General features: G+C 44.0%; 1 protein-coding gene across 1 annotated transcript in view; it reads left to right on the top strand.

Annotated features, from left to right (window-relative positions):
• The first annotated feature begins 225 nt into the window (after window positions 1–225).
• MYO3A (myosin IIIA) overlaps window positions 226–18,751 on the top strand; it is a 105,160-nt gene continuing 86,634 nt past the window's right edge. Inside the window, exons 1-2 of the mRNA XM_044425270.1 lie at window positions 226–393; window positions 6,308–6,442. Coding sequence (XP_044281205.1) covers window positions 226–393; window positions 6,308–6,442 — 303 coding nt within the window. The remainder of the gene's footprint in view (window positions 394–6,307; window positions 6,443–18,751) is intronic.

Below are 18,751 nucleotides of genomic sequence, written 5' to 3'. Positions count from 1 at the left end.
TAGGGATAAAATGGAAGATACAGCAAAACACGGTTGGAGGGTCCTAGGTTGGGGAAGGCTGTCTTAACTCATTTTTCTATGCTTGCTATGTTCAGTTTTCTTGCTATTGCCATATAAACTTTCCAAGTTGCATGTCCAGTTTCATCTGTAATTAGATGCAGGTTTATTAAGCATGATGGTTTCAGTGCAGAAATGTTTTTTCTATTCCAGGATTCAGTATTTGAGATGTTGCCCATAACTGGGAAAACGATAATATTCGATAGCTTTCCTGATCCTTCGGATACCTGGGAAATAATTGAAACGATTGGCAAAGGAACGTATGGCAAAGTATTTAAGGTATTCAACAAGAAAAATGGGAGCAAAGCAGCAGTCAAAATCTTGGATCCAGTTCATGTAAGCTACTTCTAAATTAATTGCTGTGTATTCTCTGAACTTTTCGCTATGATTTGATCCAGCCAGGTATCAACGAGACAGTATTTTCGTGCAAAAAATGGCAGTATATAAGACATGTGTCACTGGGTTTGTTCAGTGCTTTAGATTTTGAGGTGGTCGCCCTGATCCTTCCACATACTGACATGGTTCCAGAGCCGTTGTTAGGAGATGCTGGCACCAGCCTTCGATGTGCTGGCTGTCCTGCTGAGTCAAGACCACGTGCAGGCCAGACACGAAGGGATGGCATTGCTGGGCGCTTTGTGAAGGACTGTACCACAGCACTCTGGGAATAGGGAGTGCTTCCAGCCCCTGGCGCTCCCTGGCCCTACATTTGCTAATGGCTGCTTCCACTTCCGGTTTATGTGTTGCCTTTGAGTGCATGGGCACTGGTTGTGAGAGCACAGCAGGGGTGGTCATCTCGCTCTCTCCTTCTGGCAGCTGGGCAGCTTGAGCCCAAAGAGGGGGAGCAAAGAATGGACACTGGTGGTAGAGCAGTACAGCTCCTGCTGAGGGCATATTTTTAAAGCCTGCCCACCCTCAGGAAAACCCCTGGAATCAACACTGAATATTATATGGAACTGGTTTTCATGCGATGGGAGCAAAATGTGGCAGATTATATGTTATGCACAGGCTGCTTCTGCTTTGCATGATCAACCTCTGATTGACCCAATTGTAAGAGTCAATCAGACAAGTAAACCAGGACAGTTTGAGTCAGGTTTGACCTATGATTAGTTTTTAGATTAACTTTGGGTTCTTCAACCCACGAACAACTCACAATGTTTGGGTTCACACATCATTCCACAACCTACAGTTGGTCCAATCAGACATGAATAGTGCAAAGCAGACGTGGTTGATGCGTGGCACAGAACCCACCAAATCATGGGTTATTCATGGGTTCCCATATTGTTATATGCATACAGGCCCATATCTCCCTAGATGTGCAATTTAGGAATATCCACAGTTGCATCCAAATATGCATGGCTGTAGGTCAAATGGACATGCATGGCAGTGTATTACAACTTTCCCCTCCGTCCCGATGCTATGCGAAGGGAAAGCATGCAAATACTCTAATAAATAATAAATAAATACCTGGGGTCCTCCAGATGTTTTGGCCATCAATTCCCACTAGCCCCAGCTAGCACAGTCAATAAGAAGGCTGCAGGTTGAAGCGTAAACCCTATGAGAATGGGGCAAAATATCAATATTAAGATAAGTAAAATAAATAAATAGAAAGCAACAGAGAGCATCAAGCTGCAGAAATCTCGGCTGTCTGAATGCCTTTACATGAGGTCAGATTTGATAACTGTTTGAAAGATCCATTTGAAACAAAGTTTCTTTTGGAAGCTATTGAAGATTTTAAAAGTGACTGTCAATATACCTTAAAGAAACCTTCCTCAACAGGATGGGGAAGGACTAGTTTGTCAGTAGCAGCTCCAAAAAAAAGTCTGAGGAATCAAAGGGGTGGCAAAGTTATGTATCAATTTAATGCATGCCATACTTTACTTCAGTATAGACTATGATGGGAAAAGGGAAATTGTGGGAGGACCCGCCAGTACTCCAGGGTAGGGAAGGCCAATTACAGCTCTCCTGGGCTCCCAAACTGACCCCCTGGGGTTCCCCAGAGGGCACACCCCCTTTCCTTGTCCCCCCATCCCCCCCCAACCACTATTGGTGGTTTCCTAGTTTTTCTGTATCCCCCGTACTCTGAAAGTTTGCAAGGACTTTCTGAAGGCTTTCTTACCATCAGTAAGAACTTTAGACTAAAACTGCTGCCATGTGATATACTTGGGCTGCACCCCCTTTGCTTTTGGCTCCATTTCTCTGGTGGCAGCTTCAGCCATCACTGAAATTCGGCCCCCAAGAGCTTCTTGTGCTCATCTGGGTGAAGGCGGCTTCCCCAGCCCCGCACAGCACCCTGGGGTCATTTGTGTGAAGCTTGCCTAGCCTGAGAAATGTAGCAGTGTCCACTGCTGGCCTGAGCGGAGTGTGAACAGTATCCATTTTTCACTGCACCATGTCCTGCTCCAAAAGACCTTTGATGCAGGTCCTATTGGAAAAGTGGGGCTGAGTCAACTTGCACAGAGTTGTGCTGTTAATATCACTTACGGTGACATTTACAGTTGCTTCCAGCTCTGCTTTTCAAAGGTCTTTTGGCTTTACTGAAGTTGCAGGTGGCAGTAAGCAGAATTTCTCTTTTCATCACTTGAAGTGGCCAACTTTGAGGCAGACTATCCTTGCTTTATTACAGCACTATGGTTTGGAATATGCAGAAATTGCTCGCAATCTCATCGAAAGCCTTCTTTGAGATAGGCAACTTTTTTCACAATAAGTTTTATTTTTCCGTGCATTTAAGTGTATGTACAGCAACTTTTATTTAGAAAGTGTCACCCTGTTTCCAAAGAATGTCCCATTTCTTCATCTACTTGCATTTCTTATCAAATATGTTGGTGATCCACAGACCTGAGATTTACAATCTTAATGAAATGGATTTAAATGGATCAAAACAGTTTTGCAGTCTCTCTGAACAGAAAAAAATTGCTCCCCCACAACTCTCAGTTTGAAGTTTTTTGTGATCTGAATTCAAATACTTAAAGATTCAGGTATTTTCTGCTAACAATAGGAAAACAAGGGAGGCTTTAGATTCTTAACAGGTAAAAGCAAATTGATTTGGTTTGCAGATCAAATTACAGTTTTGCTATGTAGATTCACTTGTACAGGAGCATCCCATGCTTTTCTCTGAGTGGGAAATCCTCCGAGTGAGGAATGCCAAGCAGTGCTTGTCTGAACTGTGGCCATTCACTTCTCTTGGAAGAAGGTGAGAAGGAAAGGCTCTGTGGCTTATGGGTCACAGAAAGGACTCAGACAATGGGAAGGTGTCATGAGGTCCACACAGCACCAGGATCGGTCCCCCAGAAAGCTTCAGAGGGTCAGTTCCCTGTATCCAAAAGAAGGTTTCTTTCTGTCTCCAACTCTGAAGGCTCCAGCCATGAGGACACGAGTGGCTCCAGCCACAAGGACATCATGAGGCTGCTGAAATAGGCCAGGCCCCTTTAAGAGACAGAGTATCATTCACTGTGGAGGAGCAGGGCTAAAGGAAAATCAAGCTCTGATTTAAGGCTTAGACCTCGTTGGAGCCACTTATAGTCAACCTGTCTGCCTTCCAGCCCCAGGATCACGAAGAGCGTCCTATGACACCGAACGGTGCTTATTTGGCTTCCCTGTGGAACCTGGCCGGTCGGACCTCTTGCAGAGACATGGCTCCTAGCACAGCCATGCAACCCAGACTGCTCAGCACCAGCAGCATGAGGCCCTCATCACAAGCGAGGCGGTGGCAGAACGCAGGGCAGGAAGTGGTACAATGAGCAAACATCACCTCTAACCCAAGGCCAAGAGAAGTAAAAAGGAGGGGTTAAAAATGCAGAAATAATACAGAAAGAGTGACTGTTCTTTGCAGCTGAGAGGGGCAAAGGAAAGTTTGGTACAATGGCTGTAAATGGAACATACCATGGTACAGGAAACCGTGTCCTCTGTATGCCTCTCGGTCATCTAATGCTCAAGAAGAACAGCTGGTACTGCCACGTGAGGCAGCTGCATTTTCTTTGACGCATCTCTGTATGAACACCTTGAAGTGGGCTATTCAGACTACACAGTTCTCACTGCGGAGGTGTCTGTGCTGGGAAATCAGGCTCTCTGGAGCTCCTGCCCATTCCAGTCTGATAATCAGAAGTGGGCCAGGCTAGGGTTTTTTGCCCTTGAGGTTCTGTATTTAAGATGAGCTGCAATTCGCACATTAACGAGATAAGGAAATTCATGCAAATCTTGGATTAGCATAATTTGTGCAAATGCAAATCCACTAGATTTCTGTTCTAGTTCTGCATGTCCCAGTGCAGATTGCACTAAAATGATGTAGTTTCATCTTTCAATTGGCATAAATTGCACACTTTCATTAGCAGGTTTTTTTAATACACAAATTTTGGCCTGTTATAGAGCTGTCCAAGCTGGCTTGAGTCATGCCACATCAAGCTGGCATCAGTGCAAGGCTGGCAAACCAGAATACTGGAGGCCAAATGATGAATATCTGTTGGGCTTCCCTCCCACTCCCCCCATCAGACACACCGCTAATTCACACAGGTAGTGCAGTTCTTGTTATCAGCTATGCGGGCAGAGAGGGGCAGGATCACTCCGGCCTATGGCTGCCTGCATCCCTCTATAATTCTGAAATGCTCATACTTTGTTGCATGCATCCCAATTTTTTGTGGGATTAATCTACAAGCATAATGTCCCATGGGATCAGATTCAGCATCAGGAAACTTCAGCTCTGTCTTGCCTTCATCTTCACAAACAGTGCCCTACCCCTACTGCACAGCAAGTTTCAGAGTTGCTGCTAGTCCCCCGTCCCCCACAGGCTTCTCTCTCTCTCCTCCCAGGCTGTGCCATAAAAGCCTCATGTTCTTGCAAACCTGAGAAAGGTGGTCGAGATGCCAGCTTGGCTGCAGCTTCTCCTTTCGTGACTGTGAGTAGGATGCCACTGCTGGTGGAAGGCAGTCTGGTTGCATACATTATTCTGCTTCCTTCTGTTTGAGCTGAAGGAGTCCTGAGTGGCTGCAGAGGGAGCCATTGCAATGAACAAAAAAAAACACTTGAAAATGTCCATCTTTCTTCAGGGAATGCCAAGCTGAAAAGACTAGCCCATGATCAAATCTTTAACACCAGTTTACCTTGTCTCTGATGGAACATTAATTGATTCACTTGGATGTTTGCTTTTAAAAAGCATGTTTGATTATTGGTTTGCTTGTTTGTTTTTTAAACAGTATTAGAGGTGTGTGAAATTAAAAGGGAATTTCTTTGTAAAACTAAGAATACGAGGCTAGCAAAGATTCAGGAGCCTTTTTTTCTGTAGCCAGTTGAAAGAGCAGCTTGCATTGTAGAATAACAGGCTTAAAGTGACTGATGTTACACCTTTGCCATAAGTTGCTTTGAGTCTCTTTGGAGAAAGGCATCTGAGAAATCTAATACATAATCATGATATTATTATTATTGGTAGTAGTATTAAAGACAAAGTACAATTTTTCGTATTATGTTATAGGCTGGAATGCCTGCAAAAGCATCTAGTGGAAACAAACATAGAAACTTCCACTCTGATTTCTAAAGCAGTTTTCTCCACCCTGATGTCCTCCTGATGTGTTGGAAGACACAGCATGTCTCCGACTTTTATTAAAAGTCTTCATTTGTGCTTCAAGTTTTTCTAACATCATAAATTCTTCCTACAAGAAAGCTAATATTCTGCATTTCCACTCCAAATCGTATTCAAGACAACTAATGAAAGCAGATTACAAGATGAAATGCAAAATTAACACTGAAACACCAAATGATACCAGGGAAAAGCATGTCCATAAGGAAGAAATACAATGTAGAAGCTGCTTAAGCAAACAAGTCCAGCTTAAAAGTCCAAAGCATGTCTGAAGAAAAGCATCTTTGCCTCCCAGCAGAAAAACAGAAAGATGCAGTTGCATGTCCTTCTTTGACACTGGCAGAGAATTCCAGAGTCTAGGAACAAACACTGAGAAGGTCTTCTCTCAAGTTCCTGCAAAATGTGCTTCACATGCTGGTAGGACAGAGAGAGGGTCTTCTTCCAAGCCTAGCCTAATTTTCTGACAAGACCACAAACACTGGGTTTTGTTCTGTTCTTTCAGATTCTGTCCTCTGAGAATCATTTTGTCTGACCATCAATATGTATAATTGAAAGAGCCATAATTTTTCTTCTCTCTTTTATTTTTGCCATATCTTCATATGTGGTCAATAAGCATATAGTCACAGAGGAAAGGCCAATTTATTTTTAACTTGCTGCTTTTTTTCTTTCAATGTGGGATGCCAGGATATTGATGAGGAAATTGAAGCAGAATACAACATTCTGAAAGCTCTCTCTGATCATCCAAATGTAGTCAAGTTTTATGGACTGTACTACAAAAAGGATGTGAAGGATGGAGATCAACTGTGGCTGGTTCTGGAGGTAGGTCTATTACTTGGTTTCAAATGAAAATTTGAAAGAGACTGCCTGCTTTCTATAAGTTATTATTCCTGTAATGAACATCTTGGGCACTCATTAGAAAGATACGAGATTCCACAGATTGCAGTCACCTAACAGAGAGCGAGTTGGGGGTGGGCAAATTGTAAACCAAAACATCTGGAGGGCCACATACATACATAGCTCCATTTTATCTTCATAACAAGAAACCTGGCTGTGAGTTAGGTTGGTTAGGCTGAGAATGAGTGACTGGCCCAAATTGACCCACTGAGTTTCATGGCCAACTGGGACTAGAACCTGGCTTTACCAGCTCCCTAGTCCAAGACTCTAACCAGCACATGAGACTGACTCTCAGCTGAGGAATGGCCCTCACATCCTGAACTTATGGAAGGAAGGATGTCTGATGATTTGCCTTTGTACTTCAGCAGGACTGTCTTGAAAGTGTTGTGTTTTGCCTTCTGGTTTGCAGCAGCCCTTGAAGTTAATTAATAATGCTAACCACACACTGCAAATCCCAAAGAATAATTATCATGGAGGATTACTGTGATCCATTTGGCAGCTCTGTTTGCTAATTTAAAGCCTGCCCGGAGTGATACAAAGTTATAATATTTGGCTTTGATCTTTTAAAATTTAACATCAAGCATTCCCATTTCGTTCACATTTAATTCAATGAGAACGATGTATAAATATTTAAATGTAACTGTAGATTTCTCAGTTGGTTTGGTCTTTATCAGTCATGAGCTTTGTTTTATCAAAATAAACAAATCAAATGTTCTGTGAAGAATTAAGAATAGGCTCTTGGAATATTTGAATACTGTTGGAAAGGCAGATGCATCTGAACATCTGCATGGCTGAAACTGTGCTTCAGATCTAAACCAGTTGAGAGCCCTCAGGGTGCTTCATGTTGTATTCTAGACTTTACTGTTGCAGAGGAAATTTGACACATTCTATCTTGTAAAAACTAATATTATAATGGACATTTCTAGGTAAACTGGGGTGCTTTATTTGGGAGTGAAGGGGCCAGTGTATGTGACAGGGTTTTCAACTGGATTCTGTGGCTCTCTGCCAAGTTATGCATTATACCACCTACCTAACAACAATCTAAGGGTTATCTGAGGGTTGTTTTCCCCTCCAGTAAGCCGTACTGCCTGGGTTTGGATGACCAGACAAATGGCATGCAGGAGGTGATTAGGCAAATTGTTCATGGCACCATAGCTTAAAGAACCCACCATGGAATGTTTAACCCACAGTGATCATGTGAACCAGGTCACTACGTTGTAGTTCTGGGCTGGGCAACCTTTTCCTTGCCCCTGTGACCTCAATGGGTAGCTTCAGCAGTGAATGGGGCCATCTGTCTTTCTGTTTCTGTACATCACCACCCTCTCTTAAAAACCTTAAGGGTAGTGTCCCACGTGAGAGAGAAACATGGTGGGGTAGTGGTGAATGGTGTTATCACCTCCTCACTCCTTCTCATATGCACACGTTATACGATGTATTGTTCATTCATAGTGCTCCTTCACTGCACCCATCCATGCTCTCAACACACAGAGAAACACAGACCGATGCACAGGAGAGGCTTTGGAAAACACATCAAGGCCAGTATTATTCATGCCAGTGGAGGGGAATGTCTGCTTTTCTAGGTGCCCTTACACAGTATTTCCCATCAGCCCTGGCCAGCATAGCCAATGGTGAGAGATTATGGGAGCGGTGGTCTAACAATAACTGGGGGCCCACATGGTCCCCATGACTGGCAGCAGCTTTTCTGTTTTTGGCAGGAATCTTTCCCGGCTTTACCTGGAGATTCTGGGCGGAATCAATCAGTGCCTTCTGCCTGCAAGGCAAGAGCTTGGCCATAAAACTACAGCCCTTCCCCTCAACAGCAAAGTTCTAGCAATTCTCATTGCCAGGTTGCCTCCAGCCAAGGACTAACATAGCCTGACCTTGTGTAACTTCCATGGTCAGATGGGCGCAGGTGCATTATGGTGCCAAGAGCAGGATGAGTCTCTAAACCTCAAGCAATAGAGTTGTTCTCCTCTACCTTCATCTACTTTGTTTTCCCCACACATACGTCATTGTCTTGTCCATCCCTCCTTTGGGCTAATCTGGTCAGGAGCCCCAGTGTGGAAAGTAGCTGAGTAACCGTGTAGACACAATCAAGTTACCTGAAGCCAGTTTATGCAGGATGACAAAACGACAACTGTGGGACTGTCATTCCTGTGAACTTCAGTCGTGTTGAGAAGAGTCCTGCTTTCCATTTGGCTTTGTGCCCCAATTATACTACATAATATATTGTCTTTCAAAAGAAACTGAGTATGGGACATAAATGTGCAAGCCAATAAAAGACCTTGTCCCTACTCTTTAGGCCAGGGTATTTTTCCATGCTGTCCTTATAATTGCTCCTTTCAATCCAATCCTACCTTCTTTGATCCATTACAGCTCTAAATCAGCCTTGATTTAGCCATTTCTAATCATCAGACCAGCAATGCTTCTTCTTTACTTCCCAATTACAGTAATTCTGCTCTTTAAAAATCACGTCCTTTCCCTGTCTACAAGATCAAAGATTTGTGAGTACAAGTAGGTTTTAGAACACCAAGGCCTGGTAAACACTCGTAATTTTCTGGAGGGAAATTGTATATTACAAGCCCTTGTTTGGGCAGACTGAAGGCATAAATTATTGCCTACCCTGGTGTACAGAATAAAGGCTAGGGCTAGCTTTCTTAACACTTTGTTTGCATCATTACGCAGAGAAGCAGAAGCGAGATGGAAGTTTTGAGTATGAATGCTCAGGAAATACAGTGGGAGTACTGTTGCTGTTAGTAGGTTGTCATGCAGTACAGCTTCTGAAATGCTGCATACCAGGATATGCATTCATGTCACAGTGACCTTCTTCATGCTGGCTGGAGAATGCTGGGAACTGTAGTCCAAAAAATTAAGAGTGCAGCTAGTTGGGAAAGACTGCAATGAGGGATATGGTGAGCACTACTTCTTAAAGGCTTCTTTGCTGGAATTTCTGAAATGTGTGACCAAGCCTAATAAGCATATTTTTCATGCATTCATAGTTGCAGATTGGTTCTTCTGATTAATGCTGGTATATACAGATATAGGTTTGAAAAAACCCATCTTGACAAATGTACTGAGTTCCATGTTGCACTTGAGTCTAGAATCCCTGAATCTTTGCAAAAGGGAAGCAGCTGGAAGCACTTGCGTTGCTTTGAAGTGATCCTGGCTGCTGGCTAGACGTGTTGCTGTTTTTTAAAAAGTAGGAGAGGTAAGGCACTGCAACAATCACCAAGAAAAGTGTCCTAGCACACAGTGGTGCCCATGGGCGCCATGTTGCCTACTCTGCTCTAGAAATTTTGCTCTAGGACTCCCATAATCCTTCACCGCTGGTGATGCTGCCTACAACTGCTGTAGGTTGTATACTTCAAGGTGCCCATGCCTTATGAGTATTCATACTGATGTATGCAGATCTATTCGAAACGTAATTTTTTCCGTAACTGTTTTCCTCCCTTCAAATGAAAAGTTTGCATCCTAGAAGGCATAAGTGGTGTTTGAGGTAGGCCCACTTGGGCTTGCCCCTGGATCTTCTGAGCTGTGCCCAGAGCTGCTGCAGTTTCGTTCGTCTTTGGCTTCTTTGCTCTGAACATGAAGTTCCTAGGGGGTCTTAGAACTCATCCTCTTAGCAAACCAATAGGCAGTGTCACATGAAGGCATTGGACAGTGGAGCTGGAGAGGAGACTTTCTGCTCTCCTTCCACAGTCTGCTCATTATTTTCACTAACTCCACAGTACAAAACCTGCCTGGCAATGCCACAGTACCATTGGCTCTCTTGGAGTGCGCCTGACTCTGTGGAGACGCACCAACCAATTGCCCCTGGGCAATGGCATGTGTGCCTTGGGCCGTTGTAAGCATGAGGGTCCAGGCAAGAGGAAGAGCAGGCACATTGGCTGCTCAGCCATCAGAAGACCTTCCTCCATTGCTTCCCCAAGCTGACCCAAATCCTTGGTTCACAGAGGACTAGAATGAACAACAAGGTCAAGGTGTAGGTGTCCCTGTAACTGGGGAAAAATGGCACCTCAAATATGGTAAAGGAGTCCTGACAATCTCCGTCTCATCTGGTCCCCCGGATAAGCTGGCTTTTTGCCTACATTAATTCACTTCCCTTGAATATTTTTTGCCTGGGTTTCCCTCTCCCACAAAATCAAATGCCCTTTTCTTCTCTGGCCATGCAACCTCTTTTCACAAATAGAGGTGTCATTATCATATAGGGTCCTTTAAAAACAAACACTTGCCCATTTTAGGTCCCCTGGTGTCTTTTTCATCCCTTCCATTTTGGAGGTAATGGCAAAGCACCAAACTATTTGTTATTTAATTGATAAACTATTATTGTATTTTCCTGCCAGGGACGGAGAAAGGTAGGGTTTATTTTTCTGCCTTAAGGCCCAAAATAACTTGACTGGTTGTGGGAAACACCATCTGTTCTTGGGACCAGATCTGTGGAGGGAGAAGGGGCAGGAAATTATGGAGGGCAGGTATAAAGGTAACTGGCATACAGAGAGAGCTGTGAATGGGGAAAGATGCTCAGGATTACTCTGAACTTACTGTGAAGTCCTAAAGAGATCTTCTCAAAGTAAAGCACACTGAATTCAATGGCATAAATGCCCAGGTATAGGTGTGTAGGATTGGAATCTTACTCCTTAGCAAATGTGCTTGGATCTGCAACTTTTTATCCACCCTGAAGATAGTTCCATGAATGGGATCTAGAGAGAAACCATTTGGTACAGAAGCTGAGCCCAACTGTAAAACAATGACAACAACCCTCCAATGCCACGCTCAAGAATTCCAGAAACCAGCACAATGAAGTATTTGAAATAAAATGAAGAGCCATCTTTGGTTCTTTTTTCCTCTTTGGTACCACTGCAAAGCAATGGCCTCCCAGTTCTGAGATCTCTCTTGGTGAACTTTGGGGGAGAGCTAGTGAGGATGTACTCAAAAGGCAATCCCGCTATATTTCAGCAGGATATTTTTCTATGCCTGCAACCTAAAAGCACAGGTTATTCTAGTTTGCAGTAAGTTCCCACAGCTTCCCTAGCCACATTCAGTAAATCAGTTTGAGTTGCCAAACAGCTCCTTGCTGGTTCCAAACATTCCATCCATATTTGGGCTTGAAAGATGAGGAGAAATTTCAGAAGCATGGACAAGAAGTTTTAAGCATGTACCATTTGTAACATTGCAGAGTTCTGTCCTGGAAGCATGCAAGAGGTTAACCACTCGCCTTCTATCACATTTAAATTATAGCAGTTACATCTCATATTGCAGATATGTAAATCAGTATATGCAAATTTGCAGTTTTTTTGCCCTGTGGGTCTGAGCCCTGGTACCTAGCACTGGAACAATGCTAGGTACCTAAAGTGACACAAAGGCCTGATTCTGATGCAATAATGAACAATATTTGTTATTTTTTATTATAGTTATATCCCACCCTATTTTCTATCCTAGGATTTATTTATTTAAACTGTTTTAGACCATTCTGTAGCAAATGCTCTCAAAACAGTTACTGCATCAAACACAGGAATAACAATAACATTCATAGTAATCATAACAATTTAAACGATAATAAGACATTCAAGACAGTTTACATTATTCTCCTCCTCCTCCCAGTCTTATCCTCACAACAACCCTGCAAGGTAGGTTGGCCTGAGAGTCTGTAGCATCGTATGCTCAAGATTCAGGTTTGCGTGCTCTCCTGTCCATTTCAAATCAGCAGAGCATAGCATCACCTCTGGGCCTTTCTGCAATTACCTAACAGGCAGTTATTCATCACGCACAGTCTGAAAGTAGCTTGATCCAACGAATAGCAGTTCAGACTAGCCATAATTTGCCTGGGGCATGGCCAGATTCAGCTGAAGGGCCTGCTTCTCTCCCCTTGTTTGCTGTGTGTTCAGTGAATGCCAGAATGCCTTCTCACCTGGGCACATGCCTCTCGAGTCTACAGGCTCACTGGCTGCCTGATACCAGCATTGAGACATTGGTAGCCTGAGCTGGAATGACTGAGCATGCATTGCTAATGGCTCTGGATGAACAGAAATGTGTCACCTGTACTGCACATGAATGATGAGTTAAAACTGCAAGATGATCTGGACAGCTTTGATGATGAGGTTGCAATTTAAACTGACATCGCATGCCTCAGAAGCAAGTGCTCCATTATAAATCTGTTGTTATTTAAAAGGAAGGAAAGACAAAAGAAAGAACTTCGTCCTTCACATGCTTCTCAATTAGCCTAGCACAGAGCTTGCTGGGCAGGCAAGAGAGGCACAGCTAAGAAGTGGCTATGAGAACCATCATTTTTCCTGGAAGGCATGAAAAGAGAGAAAAGCACTGTGAATTGGCGATTAGCTTGAAAACAGATGGCCATTTACTGGTGAGGGCTGATAGACGGTTAACACTGAGCATTAACTGGAGATGTGTTGTGAGCCGAGTTCTTCCTCCCAGCAGTAGCAATCTCACCAGCACTTCTTGCCAAACAGCTTTATTTTACCTGCAAGCCTCTGAGCATATACAAAGTGCAATGTTGAACACTCTCTGGCCTTCTTCACCCAAAGCTTTGCTTATGAATCCTTCTGCACCTGTTTCTGGGAGGAGGAGCACTGTGGAACCAGGTACGCCCTGGCTCCTCCCTCTGGGATCCCAACTGGGCCACCCTATGACTGAGATGATGGACTATTGGGTCCACCTGCTCAGGAGGCTGGAGCTTCTCACCTCTAAATCTTTCCCCTCAGCATGTTGTTTCTCTTCCTCATTTCCACAGGTGGGTTGACTGGGCCCTTTGGGTTGCCCTTGAGCTAATCTCTCCCATAGCAGGCACAGGCAGGTATCCAGGGCTTTGGACTGCAACTGAAGCTAAGTCCATTTCGTTATCAGAGCCTGAGCTGTCAGCCCTACCAGGACAGGACAACTTTCTTTGTGCATCTCATTCTCAGAATCCAGCCAATGTTCAGCCTCTTGTGCATGCCCCTGAAGTTTGCCAGAACGTGCACACACAACATGGTGGTGACAATCTCTCAAGCCTCACTTACAAGCTAATTGGTTTATTAAAACCCACCTGTAAACTCAGGTGTCCTTTACCAGCTCCAGAATTCTGCAAGCCATAATGTAATTTATCCTGTAGGAACCCACCCAATTTTTGCTCTCTTCCGTTTCCAAAAGCTATCCTTGGCAGTCATAAATGCACAACCAGCTCACCTTAGCCTGGCAGTGGCAGGATTGGTGGTGAAGGCACAGAGAGTGAAGTAAGGTGTGTGTGTGTCCCAGCTTCTTCTTTTCTCCACCATTATGCTCACTCATAGCGTAAAGGGGTATCGGAAGCAATGGGAGATGCAATTCTCTCAAAGTTTCCTGCAACTGCATGAGTCCACATCTCTGATTTTAGTTCCTGATTTGTATTCCACCAGCACTCATGCTGACTAAAACAACAAAGGTGCAAAGCAATCCCGATAAGAACTATGCATTTCTGGATTTCTGGATGAAATGTGGGATACTTTAGGCACTTGCATGTAGAAAAATGTTATGTTCATGAATGTAATCATGCCAGTAATTGCACACCTCAATCATCTCTGCACCATGCTCACCTTAAGAAGCTTTATTATGGGTAATTCCACAGCAACATCTTTTCTTCCCTGGCAACTTGACAAAGTCCAGAGCTAGGCATCTTCTCTAGAGATGGTGCATGATCTTCCTATCTGTACTGGCATGCAGTAACAGGAGTTAAATTGATTAGGGGCACAGAGTTAGGGCTTGTTCGGTTTGTTAGGTGGGGTTCTCAGTGTACTATGAAATACTGTAATCACTAAGGATGAATAAATAATGCAGTCTGGGAAGAAATAAAATTAATTAAACAATACTTTGTTCTGTTGCTCTATGGAAGCATCATGCCATCTGCTAAAGACTGGCATCCTGGAAAAAGAATAGTTCTTATCCGAGTGCATTCCCAAGTACGTATCCTTTGCCCATGGAAAATAGTCCAGGAGTGTCAGCCGGTCTGAAATAGGGCAGAAGACGGGGGCGGCTGACTTAGTCATATTATGCCAGTGTTTTATGATCTGCACTTCCTGCCAGTCTGTTTCCAGGCCCAATCCAAAGTGCTGGTATTACCCTACAGAGCCCTAAATAGCTGGAGCCCAGGTTACTTAGAAATCATCTCATTCCATATATGCCTTGACTCTGAAATCACCTTCAAAGGCTCGTCCCTGCATGCCTTTCCCGAATGAGGTGAGGCAGGTGACTATTAACAAGAGAGTCTTTTCAGTGGAGGCATCATTGCTATGGAATGCCCTTCCCACAGAGGCTCACCTGACACCTCTGTTCCAGCCTTTTTGGCAGCAGGTTTTTAAACTTTTTATTTTTCCAGGCTTTTTAGCACTTCAGTTTTAAAGAGTGCATGTTAGATTTTTGGACTGTTTCTGGCTTTTATTTTGATTTTGCACCAATCAGAGCTGGTTTGTTTGTTTGTTTTCAAGTCCCAAACTATGCAACTCCCCTGCAGCACCATTAAAGCCATTTGGATTAGGCAGAAAGGCACGTAGGAGACACAGCAAGCATGGGAGAAAAGGCCCCTCTGGTCTCATGAGATCAAACTGGATCGTCTTGGTTTTGCTGGAGACACTGTGTATGGCTCAAGGCCCACAGTGTTCATCCGCATCGTGAAGAATAGTGGTGGATCAGGTTGTGGGGATGCTTTTCCTTGGCAGAGACTGAGAAAGTGCTCGGGATTGAGGGCAAGTGGAGAGAACCAGATTCAGGACAACACTAGAGGAAAACCTGCTTCAGTCCATAAGAGACTTGGGACTGGGGACACTAACCCTAAACGCATTGCCAAACTAACAGCAGGGTAGTTTAAAAACAACCTGACAGTCTCAGAACGGCCAAGTCAAAGCCCAGAGCTCAATCCAAATGAAGATCTGTTGCAAGACCTGAAAGTTGCCAGTTACCAGGCGTCCTCTTCCAACTGACAGGGCTCGAGAGTCTTGCCAGCAAGAATGGACAAACAGCATGGGGAGGCCGGTAGACTTCCCCAAGAAGACCTGCAGCAGTTTTTGCTGGCAAAGGCGCCTCTACCAAATAGTAACTAGGCGGATAAGTGCTTATACAACCAAGCGCCAGTTTGTTTTTGTTTACTTTAGTGCCACAAGAAAAATATGTTTGATATTCACACTGTTGGGTATCTTGTATACATCAAGTGGTAACGATGTCAATTCAATCCATTTCAGTTCCAGGCTCTATCACAAAAACATGTGGAAATGTCAAGCAAGGAGAATACTTTTACAAGGCTCTGTATCACTCATGCTCCCTTGTAAAAATAAGCTTTTGGTAATTTGCAATGTCTTACCATGGGAGTGCCTTATTATCCCTCCTGTTCTAATTGCAGCATATATTTTGCTGCTACATATTACTCACTTTTACCTGTATCCAGATTTGGAGGTTGCCTGGCGGGGACACTTTAGTTTATGCAAAATTAACAGCCCCTTTTCCATGTATAGTTTTCCATCTCTAGTTTTGGGTCTGAAGTGCACTTACTGGAAAGCACGATCTGTTACATTCAGTGTAACCTACTCCCAGGCAAATCTGTTTAGGGGAAGGTTGTGTTGGTAGAGAGTTTGTCTCAAGAGCAAGGTTCTCTTGAGAAAACCTGAATGTGTTTATTTGCTTGTTCAGTGAGCTTCCTACCTTTTCCACAAAGAGCAATCAGGGTGAATTCACAGCAAAATTAAAAGTATATGAAATGATAATTGAAGTATGAACATGTCAATACAAGAATCAATAAAATCAATGAAAAGTCAGTTGAGGAAACTGTGACATTTACTGTGAGCTGAAGCATCTGGAAGGCTTGTCCAGCTCTGCCTCAGCTATATCTGGCTTACATGACTTCTCTGTCTTTTAAGTGTGGGCGCTCTAAATACCACTGAAATGATATACCTGGTAGGGGTTACTTCAGTCAGGTTTGTGACCACATTCTCTGTCTTCTGGGGAATATGTAGCATCCCTGCCGGATCCACCAGACCGTCATCCAGCCTGATTCCAGGCCCGGTTCAAAGTGCTGCTGATCACCCTTTCAAGCTACATATGGCCTAGAGCCAGATTATTGGAAGGATACATTTGCTCCCATGGTCCTACCCATCTGTGTAGCTCATTAAGGGAGGTCCTTTTAATTAGCTCACAATTCAGATGATGGTTAGGATGAGGGTTTCTGCATGGCAGGCTAAGGCTGATAGGAGTTGTAGGATTTGGTTCTGCCTAAACAAGCCTGAGGTTGCACCGTTAGTTCATTTGCTAGACCCTTGCCTAGCTCAGGCATGGTTGTGCTGGCTGGGGCTGATGGGAGTTGCAGTCCCAACCAATCTGGAAGACTGCAAGTCAGTGATCTATAGCTTAGGTCAGTGCTGGTGAACCTATGGCATGTGTGCCACAGTGGGCATGCAGAGCTCTCTCTGTGGGCACGTAAGCCAAGTCGCCCCAGCATCGCCCCAGCAGCCGAGCATCAGAAATCAGCGCACATAGTGGCCATGCGCATGCTTGGAAAGGAGTAGTGGTGACAGGCAAGGACGTCACGAGCCATGGCTCATTAGCTGCGACTCGTCCCAGCTTTCGCATGGCAGGTCAGTGCGCTGCCTTTGCTTGGACTGTCTGTGAGGTGTTTTTTCTCAGTTTTCAAGTTTTATTGCACTAGTGACACTTTGCGATAAATAAGTGGGCTTTGGGTTGCAGTTTGGGCACCCAGTCTCTAAAAGGTTCACCATTATTGGGTTGGAGTTACAAAATTGAGGTGTCCTGGCATGATTTTGATGGTTGGAATGTGTTTAGCACGGGCCGAATTGATGAACTCTGCAGAAAAAGCTACTCAAGGCTTTTTCAACATTGCCCTCTTTTCAATGAAACTTTAGCCCTATGTTAGGGTTGGGGGGGTGCACCAGGGTAGGGTTAGGGTTAGAAAAATGAGGTATCCTGGCATGATTTTGATGGTTGGAATGTGTTTAGAATGGGCAGAAATGTTGAGCTGTGCAGAAAAAACTACTCAAGGAAGGCTTTTTCAAAATCCCCCCTTTCAGTGGTATTTTAGCCCTATGTTAGGGTTGGGGGTTGCACCAGGGTAGGGGTAGGGTTAGAAAAATGAGGTGTCCTGGCATGATTTTGATGGTTGGAATGTGTTTAGAATGGGAAGAAATGTTGAGCTGTGCAGAAAAAACTACTCAAGGAAGGCTTTTTCAAAACCACCCTCTTGTCAGTGGAACTTTAGCCCTGTATTAGGGTTGGGGGAGTGCTCCAGGTTAGGGTTAGGGTTAGATAATGAGGTGTCCTGGCATGATTTTGATGGTAGGAATGTGTTCAGAATGGGCAGAATTGATGAACTGTGGAGAAAAAGCTACCTAAGGAAAGTTTTTTTCAAAACCACCCTCTTTTCAATGGAACTTTAGCCATACATTAGGGTTAGGGGAGTGCACTAGGGTAGTGTTAGGACAGTGGTGGTGAACTTATGGCACGCGTGCCACAGCGGGCACACAAAGCCCTCTCTGTTGGCATGTGAGCCAAGTCGTTCCCACATCACCCTAGCAGCCAGGCATCGGATAACAGTGCACATAGGGGCCATGTGCATGCTCAGAAAGGAGTAGCGGTGACAGGCGAAGAATTCACGAGCTAGGACTCATTAGCTGTGACTCGTCTTTGCTTTCGCATGGCTGGTCAGTGTGCTGCCAAGAGTTTATGTATATTGGACTGGCTTTAGGTGTTTTATCTCAACTAAAACCTTAGTTTTCAGGTTTTATTGCAGTGTTGGCACTTTGTGATAAATAAGTGGTTTTTGGGTTGCATTTTGGGCACTTTGTCTCTAAAAGATTTGCTATCACTGGCTTAGGTGCTTGGTGTATGCTTTATTTTCTCTCTCATATTTTATTTTTGTGGATGGGCTTTTTCCCCTCAACTTAATTGCCATGCATGGGGAGATTTTCAAAGTGTTTTGCAACTATAGAGTGATGGATTTACACTCCCTTCCTACAACACCACCACTACCACAAACGTTTACTTATATGACAATTAAGCTGAGAAAAAACCTTTTTAGCTTTTTTGGAATGATCTGGGGGGAGCGCAAATTAACTGAGGCATATATTTTTTTTGAGATTATTTGGATGCTAAAGTAGTTTTACTGGCTTTTCCGTGTGTAATACTTAAGTGAATCCTAATAATTAGGTCTAAATTTACATGCAGGGGTAAAAGTACCACATGCAGATGTGTGTCCTGTGAGCT

The sequence above is a fragment of the Varanus komodoensis genome, unplaced genomic scaffold (assembly GCF_004798865.1).
Source record: "Varanus komodoensis strain SLA01 unplaced genomic scaffold, ASM479886v1 scaffold15, whole genome shotgun sequence".
In the NCBI taxonomy this organism is placed as follows: domain Eukaryota; kingdom Metazoa; phylum Chordata; class Lepidosauria; order Squamata; family Varanidae; genus Varanus; species Varanus komodoensis.
Note: the sequence above shows the minus strand (reverse complement) of the source record. Positions and strands in the feature narration are given on the sequence as shown.